The sequence below is a fragment of the Myotis daubentonii genome, chromosome 5 (genome assembly GCF_963259705.1).
Source record: "Myotis daubentonii chromosome 5, mMyoDau2.1, whole genome shotgun sequence".
Classification (NCBI taxonomy): domain Eukaryota; kingdom Metazoa; phylum Chordata; class Mammalia; order Chiroptera; family Vespertilionidae; genus Myotis; species Myotis daubentonii.
In genome coordinates, this window is record NC_081844.1 from 109,480,563 (window position 1) to 109,495,906 (window position 15,344).

General features: G+C 67.5%; 1 protein-coding gene across 1 annotated transcript in view; it reads left to right on the plus strand.

Annotated features, from left to right (window-relative positions):
- The window catches only part of RADIL (Rap associating with DIL domain), a 36,595-nt gene that overhangs the window by 15,494 nt on the left and 5,757 nt on the right, over positions 1 to 15,344 (plus strand). Inside the window, exons 3-8 of the mRNA XM_059699378.1 lie at positions 7,870 to 8,093; positions 8,462 to 9,070; positions 9,823 to 9,860; positions 11,723 to 11,883; positions 14,282 to 14,394; positions 14,687 to 14,924. Of these exons, the coding sequence (XP_059555361.1) occupies positions 7,870 to 8,093; positions 8,462 to 9,070; positions 9,823 to 9,860; positions 11,723 to 11,883; positions 14,282 to 14,394; positions 14,687 to 14,924 (1,383 nt within the window). The remainder of the gene's footprint in view (positions 1 to 7,869; positions 8,094 to 8,461; positions 9,071 to 9,822; positions 9,861 to 11,722; positions 11,884 to 14,281; positions 14,395 to 14,686; positions 14,925 to 15,344) is intronic.

Genomic DNA, 15,344 nt, shown 5'->3' on the forward strand with positions numbered 1-15,344 from the left:
ACACTCGGCGACCTTCCTTCTGTACAGAGGATGTGGGGTCAGTGCTGACAGATGCCCCTCCTGGCCCCCACGGGCCAGCCCCGCCGTTCAGCCCCACCGCTCTAGCTCCCGCCTTCCACCCTCAAGGTCACCCGAGGTCACCTCAAGATGCAGGATGATTGCAGGGCCACCATCACACTGTCACTCACGGTAGGAGACGGAAGAAGGGCCCGGGCACAGGTGTCCCGCACACTGTCTTCCTCCCATGGAGCGTCCCCAGAAGTCCCTACAGGGGCCTTCCCTCCTCCTCCATGACGGGGACAGTCCCAGAGCTGTGTCTACCTGCTGGGGACCTCGCTCATCATCGCTCACCCTCGTGCTGTGGGAAGAGGGCAGGGGGACTGCAAGGCCAGGAGAGCAGTGGCGGACACGGCGCAAACTCTTCCAAACCACGCGGCGGTAACGAAAAGCACCGTGAGGGGGCGCTAGCGTGGCAGGAGGGCCGCAGCTTTAAATGCGCAGACACGAAAATGGGGGCCACCTGCCTACATCACTAGGCACGGGGACATCATAGCCGGGAGGAGACAGGAGGACGACATCAGGAGTAAAGCAGCAGCAGGTCAGCAGGCAGCGAGGGGCCGGGCAGCGAGGGGCCGGGCAGCGAGGGGCCGGGCAGCGAGGGGCCGGGCAGCGAGGGGCCGGGCAGCGAGGGGCCGGGCAGCAGCAGGTCAGCAGGCAGCGAGGGGCCGGGCAGCGAGGGGCCGGGCAGCGAGGGGCCGGGCAGCGAGGGGCCGGGCAGCGAGGGGCCGGCTCTGCAGAGACTGACGACAGTCGAAGCTGGCAGGGCCGGTGGAGAGAGTGACGACGGGACACAGACAACCCAGGAGCCGGCGGGGCAGAGCTGCGGACACGGGGCAGGCCTGTAGGAACTGCCGCCGGCGAGTCAGGAAGCCCCGGCGCACGGACTCTCCTAGAACCACCTGCCAGAACGCGCTCGCCCCTGGAGAGCCGGAGCCGCCTGCAGCCTGCCAGGGACCGCGGGAGGAGTGAACACAACCGACCAAACCAGCGTGAAACCACGGAAACAGACCCAGAAGCTGTGCAGACCAGCTCTCTCTATTCAAGGACAAGGCTGGGCCAGAGAACAGAAAGGAAGAAACCTTTTACCAAACACACACTGTAACCTTCGTGTCCAGACCAGAGGAGGGAAGGCTGGTAAAGAAAAGTTATCAGCCACGTTCACTTTCGAATGTGGATGTGAAAACCAAACACACTGGCGCCAGGGCGGATGTCTCTGGAAGGCGAGGATGACTTAACCCCTGAAATGCTGGCTGGTGAGGTGATGCTGGCCGTGGCGGCGGCCTCAGCGCCTCTGCTCAGGGCGGACTGAGTGTCCTCACCACGCGGCGAGGACCTAAGCCAGTGCACGTGACCTGAGAGTCCCAGTGTGGTTCGTGACCAAACTATGGAAGTCACACGCTGCCACGCCACACATTTCCCCATATCACAGTGGACTGCCTCCGCAACGGGCAGGAATGAGCACCAACAGGATGCTGATTAAAAGGGCAAGCTGGAGCCCTGGCTGGTGCGGCTCAGTGGATAGAGCATTGGCCTGCAGACTTGAAGGGTCCCGGGTTCAATTTCGGTTAAGGGCACATGCCCTGGTTTTGGGCTCGATCCCCAGTAGGGGGCGGGCAGGAGGCAGATGATTAATGATTCTCTCTCATCATTGATGTTTCTCTCTTCTTCTCCCTTCCTCTCCGCAATCAATAAAAATATAAAAAGCAAAACAAAACAAAAACAAGCTGGAGAAGGATACACACCCCGTGGGACCATTTCATCAAAGTTTAAAAAATTTACAAAATGAAACAATACTTTCCGGAGGTGTTTCATGTGTGCACCTGTCTCAGTCCTAGCCACGGGGGAGGAAACACACATGCACGTGTGGGGACCGTGCCCCAGGCACCACCTCTGTGCCTCCTGGTGGGCGCGAGAGTGCCCCCCACAGCTGTCACGTCCTCCCTCTCCCCCGGCCTGAGTCACGTCCTGTGTGACTCCTGCCCAGGGGTCCTCAAACTACGGCCCGCAGGCCACATGCAAATACAAATATTGTATTTGTTCCCGTTTTGTTTTTTTACTTCAAAATAAGATATGTGCCGTGTGCACAGGAATTTGTTCATAGTTTTTTTTAAACTATAGTCCAGCCCTCCAACGGTCTGAGGGACAGTGAACTGGCCCGTTTAAAAAGTTTGAGGACCCCTGCTCCTGCCTGTGGGCCTGGGACCTATACCGAGGGGAGGGGTGTCAGACGCACGTGGCAGACCGCGGTCTCAGGGTTCTGGCTGACAGGAGAGGGGAGCTGGGGGGGGCTGGGCACACTGAGCGCTGGTGCCATCAGAAGGAGCCCGCCTGGCGTGGGGGAGCGGGGAGAGGCCTGCCCACGCGGTGAGAACATGTGGTCCCCTCTCCTGGTTACATTAGCGTTTGTTCATCTTAAAGGATGTGAAACACACACACACACACACACACACACACACGCGCGCGCGGAGAGAAAGGCCGGCGCCCGCGCACCGTTCCCCTTTCACAGGGAGGACGGGCGACCTAGATGAGCAGCTGGACAAACAGGAAAGCAACCGTGAGGGCTGCCCCGGGCCCAGGACGCGGGCCTGACCGTGGGAGCCGCGCCTCGCCGTCTGCACAAGGACCGCATCCTAGCAGCTGCCCCTCCGTCTGGCCTCTCCACGAGGGAGGGTCTCCCACCCGGGGGCCCAGGGCTTTGGTTTCTGTCAACACCCCTGGGTCCCCCTGAAACTGGCGAATGCTTTCAGGACGAAAGTGCTCGAAATCCCCTACCTTTAGGCGCGGGAGGAATCCGGTCCGAGCTCGCTCCTAGGAGGCGCGGAAGAATCAGGTCCGAGTTCGCTCCGACGGCTGGCAGGGGCTGCCGGCTGTGTCTCGGGGCGTCCCTGGCCCCTGCCCCGCGCCCCGCGCCCCGCGCCCTGGTGCTGGAAGCGCCCTTCCTCTGCTTTTCAAGGCGCATGTTGGTCAGGCCCACCTGGCCACGGCGAGCCCAGCGCGATGAGCAAAACTGGTCACACCTGCAGCACCTGCTCGCAGCGAGCGCGCCCGGGGGCTCACGTGTCGCACTCGGGCAGGCCCTCTCCAGGGGCAAGGCCACGGTCATCGTTCTGGCCAGCACACATGCCGTCTGGCCCCAGGGGCTCACGTCTGCCCCCATATCCCCACCCCCAGCCTCCCCGAGTCTCCTCCCAAACCCTGGCGTGGAAGGAATGTGAGTCAGGTGCGGCCGGGCTGCGGTCAGCGAGCTCCACAGGTGGCCGTGGGCCGGGAGCGACCGCCTGGCTCCGGCATAGGTGGGCAGGCGTCGGGAGCGTGGCGTTCTGTGTCACAGCCACACGTCTAGTGGCTGGAATCAGCACGCTGCCTGCTCCGGTCCCAGGGCTCAGGAGGCTGCGTGGTCGGCGCCCGGCAGGGCTGCGGCCTTTCTGCAGCGCGAGGGCCGCTCGCCAGTCCACGGCTCGGCTGGCCTCTCCTTCCCGGCTGCTGCGTGGGACTCCCCAGGCTCGTGCAGAACTCACAGCCGTCCTTCCGACGGCCCCGAGGAGGCTGAAAGCCCCCCCCCCAATACCCACCCAGTCCTCACAGCTCAGCCGCGGCCTGGCCAGCAGTCCCACGAGTCCAGGCTGCTGGCCATCCCAGGATGGGAAGGTGTGAAACGTGCGAATGGACACACAAGGCTGCGTGTGTTCGTCCGCTGAGGAGGTGGGAGAGTGTGTACATTTAAAACGTTTACTTACTTTCACCAAAGGGATGTGTGTGCACAGCTACAGCCTCTTTCCTCACGGCTCATTACAACCCCGAACGGCAGGCGGCCGCACGCAGCCCAGCGCCGCCCCCTTCCAACGTCGCCCTCCCCGGGACTCGCCTGCAGTGTGAGCTGTTTCTCTTGGGCATGTAATTCCACCCCTTGGCATGACCCTCTGGCCTCTCTACTCGTTTCCCATGTCAGGCTGCCGGGAGACGGGGTTGCCGCTCTCCTCGCCCCCTCCCGCTCCAGTGCCCGCCCCGCCCGGTCCTAGGCGCTTCGTTCAGGTCGGAGCGGGTCAGGGTTCACGCGAATGACCAGGGCGGCCTCGCACAGCACAGGTTGGGACACACAAGGTTACCTTCCTTCTCGCCCAACTTTTCGTTTCTTTGGTATCAGTTACTGCCATTATCGTTTACTTGTTCGCTCTTTTTCTTGGCACTTTCTGCCAATCCCACATTCTCCCCTCGGCCAGTGACCTTCCTGTTTTCAGGGTTTTAGCTGCTGGCTGCTCCCAGAGCCACCGGCGTGGCGTTTGAGAATGAAAATACTTTTCTTTCCTAGAATTCTGAAGGTTGAGTCCATTCTCCCAGCTTCCAGCCCCACAGAAGCGGCAATACATTCTGAGCCCCCCCTCGCCCGCTGCCCCCCTCCCCCTCCCAGAAGCACGTGCGCTCTCTCCTCTGGCCTCGGCCTCGGCCTGAAATGCGGTGTGTGTCGGGGTGTCTTCCCCCTGGTGCTGGACTTCCACTTTATTAAAACAATCACGGTGGTAGCCATGGCCACGTTTCTGTTGTATCTCCCATAGCATCTGGCTGAGATCACTGGCCGCGCCCACTTGCCTGCTTCCGCCGTCTCTGCCTTTGAAACCTCGGGTTGGGTCGGGGCGGCAGAGCTGACTTGGCCGTTCAGCCTGAGCCTCCTTCCTCCAGGCCCAGAAGCTGGTCCTCCCTGCCTCCTGCCGCCTGAGGAGCGCTTTTCCGACTTTTTCTCTCCAAGTTTCTCTTCTTTGTCTTTTTGCTCAACTTTCAGGGCTCACTCCTCAGCTCTCTCTTCCAACCTGAAGTGCGCGGGAGCTCATCCCAGAACCGCGGGCCTGGCCAGCGGGGGTGGGGGGGGTTGGGGGGTGGCAGGGAGTGAAGACAGTGAGCAGGTGGCCGCGGGTGGCTCTGGACCGGGCCGGCTCCAGGTCCAGCTCCCGGCTCCCGGCTCCCAGCTGGGCCCAGGAGCGCTGGGCAGGGCGGAGGGCGCCTGCCGCGAGCTTGCTGGCATTCGGAGGAGGAGCGCCGGGCCTCCCGGGTCCCCTGTGAGAAGGGCTCAGCGTCCCGGGAGCCGACTGGCCTGCGGTGTGAGCCGAGACCATCCCTGCTCGCACCCCATCCCTGCTCGCACCGCACCCCCCTTCCCACCCGGCCTGCGAGCTCCTCGTCCCCCGACTGACTCATGGCGTCGGCATGTTAGCTGCTCGGGTACCGTTCTCCTCGTTAGGTTCCGGGCTCCTCCCCGGCGGGAGGCTGCTCCCTGGACAGTGCCCGTCCGTCCTTCCCAGGCGACTCCCCGGGTCAGTGCTCACCCGCGGCCGCCGTGGCGAATCTGGAAAGAAAGCAGGACTGAGAGGGAGTCTCCTGGAGAGGACGCTTCCAGCGTTCCGGTGCCCGGGCCGGGGCCTCTTCTCCGGGGTGCACCCCGGACACCCGCCTGTGCCAGCCCCTGGCCCCGCTCACCGCGTGGCCTTCCTCTCACTGACCGGGCCGGCGTGCGCCCCCGGAAAAGCTGCTTCTCCTCCCAGCACTGTCCCCACGGCGGTGGGAGCCCAGCGGAGCCGAGGGCAGCGGCTGCTTCAGAAAGAGTTCTGTCGCCGTCGCCCAGCGGAGGCCTCTCCTCCAGTGGCCAGGGGCGCCTGCGCGACTTCGTGTGTGTGCGTGTGTGCGTGTGTGTGCGTGTGTGCGCGTGCGCGTGTGTGTGCGTGTGTGTGTGTGTGTGTGGAGATGGGGGGCAGGGGGCCGCAGAGAGCCCCGTGGCTCGGGAGCCACCCACTGCTTCGCTGAAGAGAACTGCGGGGTCCCGCCCGGAGCGCGCAGGCCATGGGGCGGCGCTCAGGCCCTGGCCCCTCGCGGCCCGCTGCTGCGCCTTCGGCAGCTCCGGCCTCCCCGGCCCCGTTAGCACCAGCTCAGGGGCGTCCGGCCTGTGTCCCCCTTTGTTCCTGAAATAAAGTAGAGAAGAATGCAGCTGACACCCGACTCCCTGCCAGAGGCGACATAAAAGCTTCTCATCGTATTAGAGTTTTTAAAATAAAACGAGCGAAACCGCGTATCAGGAGTTGCTTACATCTGAAACCCCCTAGCATGGCTCCCGCCCGCCCTGCAGTGCTGGGGGCCCAGGACCACCAAGGAGACCTGGGCTGGACCAGTGGCGGCCTCTGAAACTCCCCGGTGGTTCCGAGGTGGGCCGGGCCGTCCGCCATGGGGTGCGGGACCCCAGCAGGCCCTGGGGATCGAGGAGGAAAGGGGACCTTCCCAGCCGTGTGGCCAAGGCCCCTGCGACCCGTCCACATGGGGAAAGGCTTGGCGCTGGAACATCGCATCGGGCTGGTTTCCAAATGTGCAGCCCAGTGTCTGCAGTGGCCAGAGCCCTGGGGGCTGCCATCCAGAGAGAGTGGTCGGGGGACAGGCCTGCCCCTCTGTGCTCCCTGCTCCCCTGCCCCCACCTCCCCCTGCTCCTCCTGCTCCCCTGCCCCCACCTGCTCCCCCTGCCCCCACCTGCTCCCCCTGCTCCTCCTGCTCCCCCTGCCCCCACCTGCTCCCCCTGCCCCCACCTGCTCCCCCTGCTCCTCCTGCTCCCCTGCCCCCACCTGCTCCCCCCGCCCCCACCTGCTCCCCCTGCCCCCACCTGCTCCCCCTGCTCCTCCTGCTCCCCTGCCCCCACCTCCCCCTGCTCCTCCTGCTCCCCTGCCCCCACCTTCTCCCCCTGATCCTCCTGCTCCCCTGTCCCCACCTGCTCCCCCTGCCCCCACCTGCTCCCCCTGCCCCCACCTGCTCCCCTGCCCCCACCTGCTCCCTCTGCCCCCACCTGCTCCCCCTCCCCCACCTGCTCCCCCTGCCCCCACCTGCTCCCCCTGCCCCCACCTGCTCTCCACCCCCTCCCGCAGGCCCCTCCTGCCCGGCTGCCCCTCCTGCGGCTGCTGGCCGGCTCTGCGGCAGACGGGGAGCAGCAGCTGCGCCACTGACAGGCATGCACTGCGCGGCCTGCCTCCGGGGCTGCTTGTCGCAGCTTCCTCTGGAAGGCAGGTCGCTCTTTACGCCTGCTGGGCTCCCGCTCCCGGTAAGCGGCGCCCTGGGCCCGGCTGTCTGCCCGCACACCCTCTGCCTTCGGCTTCATCTGGTTGTAGGCCGATGCCGCGCGGGGACGGGGATGGGAGGGGGACGGGAGGGGCTGAGGATGAGCGGGTCAGCAGGGGCAAGTGGGAGCGGGGTTCAGGGGCTGCTCAGCAACCCGGCAGCAGTGGTGCAAAAGGGCGCTTCCTGATGGATAAGACTGTCTTGTGGGGGGTGTGCGTGCACATGTATGTGCATGTGCGTGTGCATGCATGTACGTGTGTTCTCTGACCGGGCAGTGCGGGGGCAGCCTCGGGAAGGAGCAGCCAAGCTGTCCTAGGAGACCAGCTGGCTCCCCGCTTCCTCCTTGTAAAGCAGGGGAATGAAGGGCCCTCTCATCAGTCGCAGCGCACGCCCTGGACGCCTGCGTGTGACCGCGGCCGATGCTGCCGTGGGCTTGCGCCCGAGGGGAGGGCGCCGGGCTCGGCAGTGCCAGCGACAGGACAGCTGGGCTGCCTGGCTTGGGGCGGGGGGGCGGGGGGGGGAGGGTGCTGGAGGTGCCCGGCCTGATGAGGATGAGCAAATAGGCGGAGTCCTGCGGTGCCCCCCCCGCCCCCCGCCTCCCCCAGGCTGGCAGCGCCGGCCGTGCTGTGCGGTGTTAGGAGAGGCGGTTCCTGCCAGGGGAGGCGGCCGGGTTGGGGCCAGGCCTCCACGGGCTCTGGCTGTTCACCCGCGTGGCTTCTGTTTCAGGGATAAACGCCCAAGCCCGGAGGCTGCAGCGGAGCCGCGCCAAGGGCACCCCAGCCCTGGCCTCGGGGGGCACCCGGAGCCCCCCGGCACCCCTGCTACGCCGCTCAGCCAGTGAGAGCAGCCTGAGCCCCGCCGCCGCCCAGGAGCCCGGCCAGGACGCCATGCGCTACTCCCTCTACGAGTCGCCCCACCTGCTCCTCCTGCAGGGCTACAGCCAGCAGCATGTGAGCACCCCACCTGCCCTGGGCTGCCCGCAGAGGCCGCTGCCCCCCGCCCACCCCCACCCGCCCCTGCCGCCCTCCCTGTTCCACCTGTGCCGGCTGAGCAGCTCCCGCCCCGGCTGCTGGCTGCCGAGCGCTCGGTGACACGGGCTGGCAAAGCTGGACCAGCTGGGGGCTCGGCCCTCGTCTGGCCTCTCTCCTCTCCTGCTCGGGCCCTCGCTGGGTTCCGGGGGCCACCACGGCTGCTCTGGGAAGCTCCTCCCCGGACAGGGTGGGCGCCCCTGTGGGCCGCCGGGGCAGCAGGCAGTTGGGAAGGGGTGTCCCAGGACGGGAGCCGGCGGGCGGACAGGGACTCCGCGCTTGCCTTCCAGGACAGCCTGGTGTACGTGCTGAACCGGGAGCGCCACACCGTGGGCCAGAGGACGCCCTCCAGCAAGCCCAGCATCAGCCTCTCGGCCCCCGACATCCTGCCCCTGCACTGCACCCTCCGCCGCCACCACCCCTCGGGCCGGGAGCAGGCCGGGAGCCTGCTGGTCCTGGAGCCCCTTCCCGGGGCGCCCGTCGCCGTCAACTTCTCGGAGGTGGGGGGCCGGCCCGTGGTTCTGCGCCACGGAGACCTGCTGTCCCTGGGCCTCTACTACCTGCTGCTGTTCAAGGAGCCGGCACAGGCCCAGCCGCTGCCCGCCCCGGCCCTGGCCCGCCTCCAGGCCCTGCCCCACAGCTGCCGGATGTGTGGCGCCCAGCTCCGCGCCCCGGGGGACACGCGGCCGCGGCAGCTGCGCCTGGAGTTCGAGCCCGACGTGGAGGACGCACTGCTGCAGCGCATCATGACGCTGGTCGAGCCGGGCGGCGAGGACCACAAGCTGACCCCCGCGTTCCTGCTCTGCCTGTGCGTCCAGCACTCCGCCACCCGCCTCCAGCCCGGCTCCTTCGGACAGCTCCTGCTCAAGATCGCCAAGGCGATCCGCGAGACCGTCTGGGTCAGTCTCAGGCTGGGCAGCGAGGGGTCCCTGGGGGCTGTGGCCACAGGGGCACGTCCCGAGTCCTGCCTCTGGCCTGTCCACACCTCCAGCCTGGGGCACCGCTGTGGCCCTGCACCCTCGTGGGGTCAGCCGTGGCTTCCTGAGCTTTGGGCCCGTGTCCTCCCCTGGCCCCGCCCGGCCCCGCCATGGGCCTGGGAACAAGGTGCTAGGAGCCCCGAGCCTCCATGTGGCCTGGATGCCCCGTGCTTCCTGCCGGGAGCAGGGTGAGCCCTGCCGACCCACTGCAGCGCCTTTGGGATGCGGTGGTGGCGGCCCAGGACCAGCCGGCCGCCTTCTGTACATGGAAACCTCCCTCCAGGGCGGTCCCTGGGCTGCGGCCCCTGAGCCTCCCAGGAAATGCTGGCCGGGCCCCAGCCCGGGATGTGAAAACACCGGTGCGGGCCCGCGGACTCCTGTCCGCTGCCGCATGGCACGGGGCTGACGTTACCGTCCGGGCAGCAGGCCTCCTCCTGGCACGTGTGGAGCGTTTGCTGCTCCTGAAACGGCCGGAGGCTGTGGAAGCTGGCGGCCGGGGGGCTCTCCTGGGGCAGAAGTGCGCAGGTCACACTCTGACGGCTGGGCAGGTGTGGAATCCCGTGGGAAACGCCTGCCCGCGGCCGCAGGGCCTCGGCGCAGAGCCGCCGTCTGAGCGCCGGCCGTGCCGCGGCTCTGGCTCCTCACGCTCGCTTTCCTGTCCTTTGTGATCGCAGGAGAAAACCAAGGAGCTGGCGGAGAAGCAGGCGCCCCTGTAAGTACCTCCCTCGCTGCCCCGCCCGCCCCAGGCCGCCGGCTCCCAGGTGGACCAGTGCGTCCACCCAGCCAGCCCCAGGGCCCTACCGTGCGCTGTCACGCTGTCCCTGCCCGAGTGGCATTTCTGGCCCTTAAAGCTGGCCAGACTTTATCGCAGTGAGGACCTTGACAGGTGTGCAGGGTCACGCTGGCCACGGGCAGTGACGCACAGCAGGCGCCCTGCCTGCGGGTGGTGATGGGACGTCGTGCGCACGGATGAGCCACTCCCCACCCCCGCCCCCACCCCCTTTCTGCTCCGAGTCAGGAGTGTGGCTGTTAGACCAGCGGTCGCCAACCTTTCGGACCGCATGGACCACCAGTTGGCTTCCGCTGGTTTAGGCCTCACGCGTGGAATTGGGCAGAGCTTGTCCTGCTGTGATTGGCTCATTCCGCTGGTGCCAAGCCCTGCGGGAGGCCCTCCTCTCGTGAAGGCGGAGTGACATCCTGTCGCACGCACACCAGGCGCTCCTCCTGACCCCACACCTGACCCCACACCGTGGTTGCTGTGGGCCGAGCCACGGGGAACCCCACTCAGGTCTGGATTTAGTGCTTTTGGATAGATAGCCAGCGGCTCAATTTTAATTTGTGAGGAAGTTTTCCAAAGTGGCCCCCCAGCGTATGCCCCCCAGCAGTGCACAGGGCTCCCGCCCGCCCTCGCCCGCACCATCCCTCCTGTCTCCATGGCAGCCACCCTGACAGGCGCTGGCCCGGTGCCACCTTCCGTGCCTGCCGGCATCTGGGCCCTCCGGGAGACGTGTGCTGAGATCCTCTGCCGCCTCTGAACTATGATTGGTTTCTCTGCCGTGAGCGGTAGCGGTTCCTTCAGTTGGAGATGAACCGTACCTGACTGGTTTGCAAACACTTCCTCCCACTCGCCGGCCTCTCAGCGCCTCCCTCGGAGCGCCTGCTGGTCTGTTTCTGCTTTGGTTGCCCACACCTTGGGGGTCATATCCATGAAACCCGTCCCCGCTGCGAGCTGCCCCGGTCTGTGCCTCCGCGTGTGGCCGGGCTGGCGGTGGTGCCCTCGATGCTGACCTCGCTGGGATCGGCCCGAAGCTCCGCTGGCCACCCCTGGAGGCCTGGGTCTCAGGAGGGCTGTCTGTGCCTTCGAGTTCCGGTGAAATGGAGAAGGGCAGTGACCGAAACGAGACTGAAGAGTCTGAAGAGCCAGTTTAATCCTTTTCTAACGACAACTCCATGCCCTGCGTACACGCGTGCGCTCAGCCCAGCGTGAGGAGCGCCAGGGGAGCAGGACCCGGCCCCTGGGGCGTGCACGCTGCCGGCTCCGCAGTGAGGACACGGAGACACGCTGGCCGGTCCTTCCTCCCCGAGCGGGGCAGAGGTTCCTTCGTGGACAGAGGACAGAGTGGAGCGACGTCAGGAGGACGAGACCTGCCACACAGGAGAGGGGGGCGCGGGGGGACAGAGAGCCTGAGGTCCCCGTGGCCCCCGCTGCTCAGCAGGGACGCCACAGAGCGGCCAGCCCAGCCTCCGGGCCCGTCCCAGGGCCTCGCTCCCCAGGACCCGTCTCTGCGGGCGGATCAAAGATCCTCCCTCTCGTGCACGCACACATCGCACACACGCCAACCTGCAGGGATAGGAAACGGCTTACTTACCAGGCTCCTTGCCCAGCGGCGGGGCCACCGGCGCTCCCTCCGCCGAGGCTGGTAGGCGCCCTGGCCGTCGCTGTCAGACGGGCGTGCCTCTTCCTCTCCTTTCCCAGCCTCCCTCGCTGGCTCGCTGACAGATCGCAGTTCTTGCTCGTGTCCCTGAAGGCGCGTCCCTGGGAGGGTGGTGCCCGCTAACTGCGTCTCTCCGCAGCCAGGAGCCCGTGACGGCGGCCGGCTCCTGCCTGGCCGGCCTGCTGCCCGAGCTGCGGCACGTGCTGCTGTGGATGGCCAACGCCGTGGAGCTCCTGTACTTCGTGCAGCAGCAGGGCCCCGTGTACATGCAGGGCCTGGAGCAGGGGCCCGACGCCACAGGTAGGCTGCGCGGGCGGTGGCCCCGCCGTCTTGGGACAGACATCTGTCGGGCTTCCTGAGTGCAAGTGGCGCGGGCGGTTGGGCTCCCCTGTGCCCGTCGCCCGGCGCACTGGCACCGTCTGCCGTTCACGGCCGCCCCACTGTTCTCGGGGAGGCCTGGGGGACACAGGCCCTCAGCAGCTTCAGAGAGAAGGCGGGAGCGCGCAGAGCTGTGCGGGGCACGCCGAGCTCAGAGCCTAACGCGGGACGAGGTGCGTCGGGTTTGTGTAAAGTGCCGAGAACACTGCGAGGGTGACGGGGAGGGCTCAGGGGAAGGTGGCCGTGGGCTGCGCCCCAAGGCCTCGTGGGATTTCACTCGTGTGTCTGACGAGGACTGTGCGGGGCCTGGGCCGGAGCCGAGCAGGAGTGGCAGGACCGTCTGCGGTGGGACAGGGGTGACAGCCGGGCCCCCAGGGCTGGGGCCGCAGCCAGTGTGGACGGGCTGGTCTGCCCACACAGCCTCTCCTCGGCCTCGGCAAAAACAAGGCTCATGCCTTCTCTGGCGTCAGGGGGACCTCGGCCTGTCCCGGCTGCACCACAACTGGAGGGGCCCCTGCAGGGGTGGCCTGGTGGCCCTGCATGTGGGGGCCCGGGCTGCAGCCATGAGGTGCACTCGGGGCTGGGAGGGGACCAGGGAGGAGGACGGGGTTGGCCAGGGCTCCCCGTGAACTGGGCCAGCCGGACACGGCACAGCGTCTGCGTGTGCTCGGCTGTGTCTCCCGAGAGGAAAGAACCTGAAAAACAGTCCGCTGACTGGCCTGCTGCCTCCGCCCGTCTGCAGTGGGTGGGGGCTGTGGGGGCGTCGGCGCTGCCCCGGGTCCACAGGCTACTTCCTGGCCCCCCTCGTGTGACGGGCACCTGCCCTGCCCACGCCTGCCCCGCCAGGCCCTCCCCTTGCAGCGGGACCTCCCCGGTGCCCGCCTGGCCTCCCGCAAGGCCTCCGGCCACCTCCCTCAAACCCCGCCGGTCCCCTCGAGGCCCCCGGCACCCGGGCGCTGCAGCGGACCCGGCAGGGAGGCTCCTGGACTCAGCCTCGGCCCGCGAGCGCCTGGACCCCTGCCTGCTCCGTGTGGCCTACGTGATGGCAGGCCGGGCCGTGCTCGGAGCCCGTGGTTCCGCTGCCGCAGGGAGTCAGCTGGGCCCGTGACTCAGGCTCAGCGTCCGTGGGACAGTCGCCCCGTGGGAGCCGCAGCTCTGGGCCCCGGGGCCGGCCTCATGGCTGCGCGCTGTGTGGGCCGCGTCCGGCTTTCTCCGGGGAAGCTGGGGCGACGGCACGGCTGCGCGCTGCCCCTGCCGCCTCAGAGGAAGCTGTTCTGGTGGGGAGCCCGGCGGCGAGGAGCCGGTGGATGCGGGGAGAGGGTCGCCTCTGTGCACCCGCGGACCAGGTGGCCGCGGGAAGCAGACAGTGTCCCGAGCGGTGGAGGCTCTGGAGAGCTCAGAGGAAAACCAGCGTCAGAGGGCGCAGGCAAGGTCAGGCGGCCTCGGCCTCCGGCCCCAGCGGAAGCGCCTGTGGGGAGAACTCTGAGCAGAGACGTCCTGTCCTGGAAGCTGGGGAGTCGCTGTCGTTCCCACAGTCTGTGTGCGAGGCTCTTCCCCGGGAGCCCTCAGCCCCTCAGGCCGGGAGCAGCCGCCGGGGGTGTTTGTGTCACCCACTCAAATCCTCTGGAAGTCTTTGCGGCTTTGCCCAGCGCCTGTAATTCTGGGGGCTCCTCACGTGCTCAGAGGGGGGCCTCCGTCCTGGGCCTTGGGAGCCAGCACAGGATGGAGGGACGGGGCCCTTGATGCTCAGAACAGCTCACAGCGGCTCAGGGGTGCAGCCCCAGCAGAGCCGCCGCACAGGCGCGGGTGCAGGTTTTCAGTGACGCAGGGGCCCGGGGGCGTCTGCTGGGAGCTGTCGTGTTGTGCTCAGTGGGAGCCGCAGGTGCACGGAGGGTGGCTGGCAGCGAGGCGGCCTGGGCTGGGCCCCGCCCTCCGAGGGGGCCTGCGGCTGGCTTCTCGGCGCCCGCTGGCTCGAGTGGCTGTGAAACACGTCTGTTCTGCGCGCTCCGGGCAGCAGCGGCCGCTGCGAGTCTGAGGCCTGAGCCTCTGGAGGACGAACACGGCAGCCGGCAGCCTCTTAGAGCCTCTTGCTGCCCCCGATCTGGGCCCCTCGCGCTGCCTGGGGAGGCTGAGGAGCACCCGGACCCCGCCAGGTCCCCGAGACCGGAAGGCCCGGCTCTGGGGAGACCCCTGGGGGCAGGAGGTCTAGCCCTCGAAGGGGAAGGGCCGCGTGTCCAGGCATGTCCAGGGCGTGGCCTGTGCTCCTGGGAGGCCTGGCTGCGAGGGGAGCCCCCGTGGTAACTGAGCTGCGTGTCCGCAGGCTCCACGGAGTCCGTGTTCTCCTGCGCGCTCTCGGCCAGCGAGGAGGCCATGGCGGAGCTGGAGGAGGTGATCCTGTACGCCTTCCAGCAGTGCGTGTACTACGTCTCCAAGGTGCGCCTCCGCTCCCTCCCTCCCTCCTCAGGGCCTGGGCCTGGGGAGCCGCCCGCGTGTCCCACCTCCCTGGCACCCCCCTCCGCCCCCCCCCCCCCCATGCTCAGGGCGTGTGGGCCCTTCGCTGGATCCTTTGTGCCCCGGGTCGATGTCACCTGCACCTCTCACAGGAGCTTGTACTGAGCCCCCAGAGGCCCCGGCAGCTCTGTGGGAGCCCCAGGGAACACCCCCCGCACCGCCACCGAGGCCTGTGCCCTGGCCCTGCCAACGCTGCTGGTGTCTTCTCCCCCAGTCCCTGTACGTCTGCCTCCCGGCCCTGCTGGAGTGCCCCCCCTTCCAGACGGAGCCCCGGGAGAGCTGGTGCCAGGCCCCCCAGCTGCCCGAGGAGCTGCGCCGCGTCGTGTCCATCTACCAGGCCGCGCTGGACCTCTTGCGGCAGGCCCAGGTGCACCCCGAGATTGTGTCCCAGGTGCTGGCCTACCTCTTCTTCTTCTCCAGCACCCTGCTCTTCAACCAGCTCCTGGACAAGGGTGAGGCTGGGTGGGGCTGCGCTCCTGTGAGAAACGCGTGTCCTCCCGGAGCGGCAGGCCGAGCCCTCGGGCGTCCTGACCCGGGGTCTGTGCCGATGCGATGCGCAGGGTTCCGCAGGGAGAGGCCCGGGGAGCAGGGAGTCCGCACAGGGTGTCTCGTAGGGGCAGGCGCTCTGTCAGTGTCGGCGTGGGGCCCTCAGGCCTTTCCTGGTTCCCTGTGTCCCCAGCAGCCTCCAGCCCCTGGGAAACAGGAGGGAACAGGCTGAGAGAAGTGAAGTAATCTTGACGCCACCTCCCTGCCCCCCAAAGTCCTCACTGCAGACATTCCTCTGTTGCCCTGCCCGGAGGCTCAGGGCGCTGTGGGCACAGGGACATGAACGCAGGGACAAGCCCCAGCACCTGGGGTCACTGTCGTGGGCT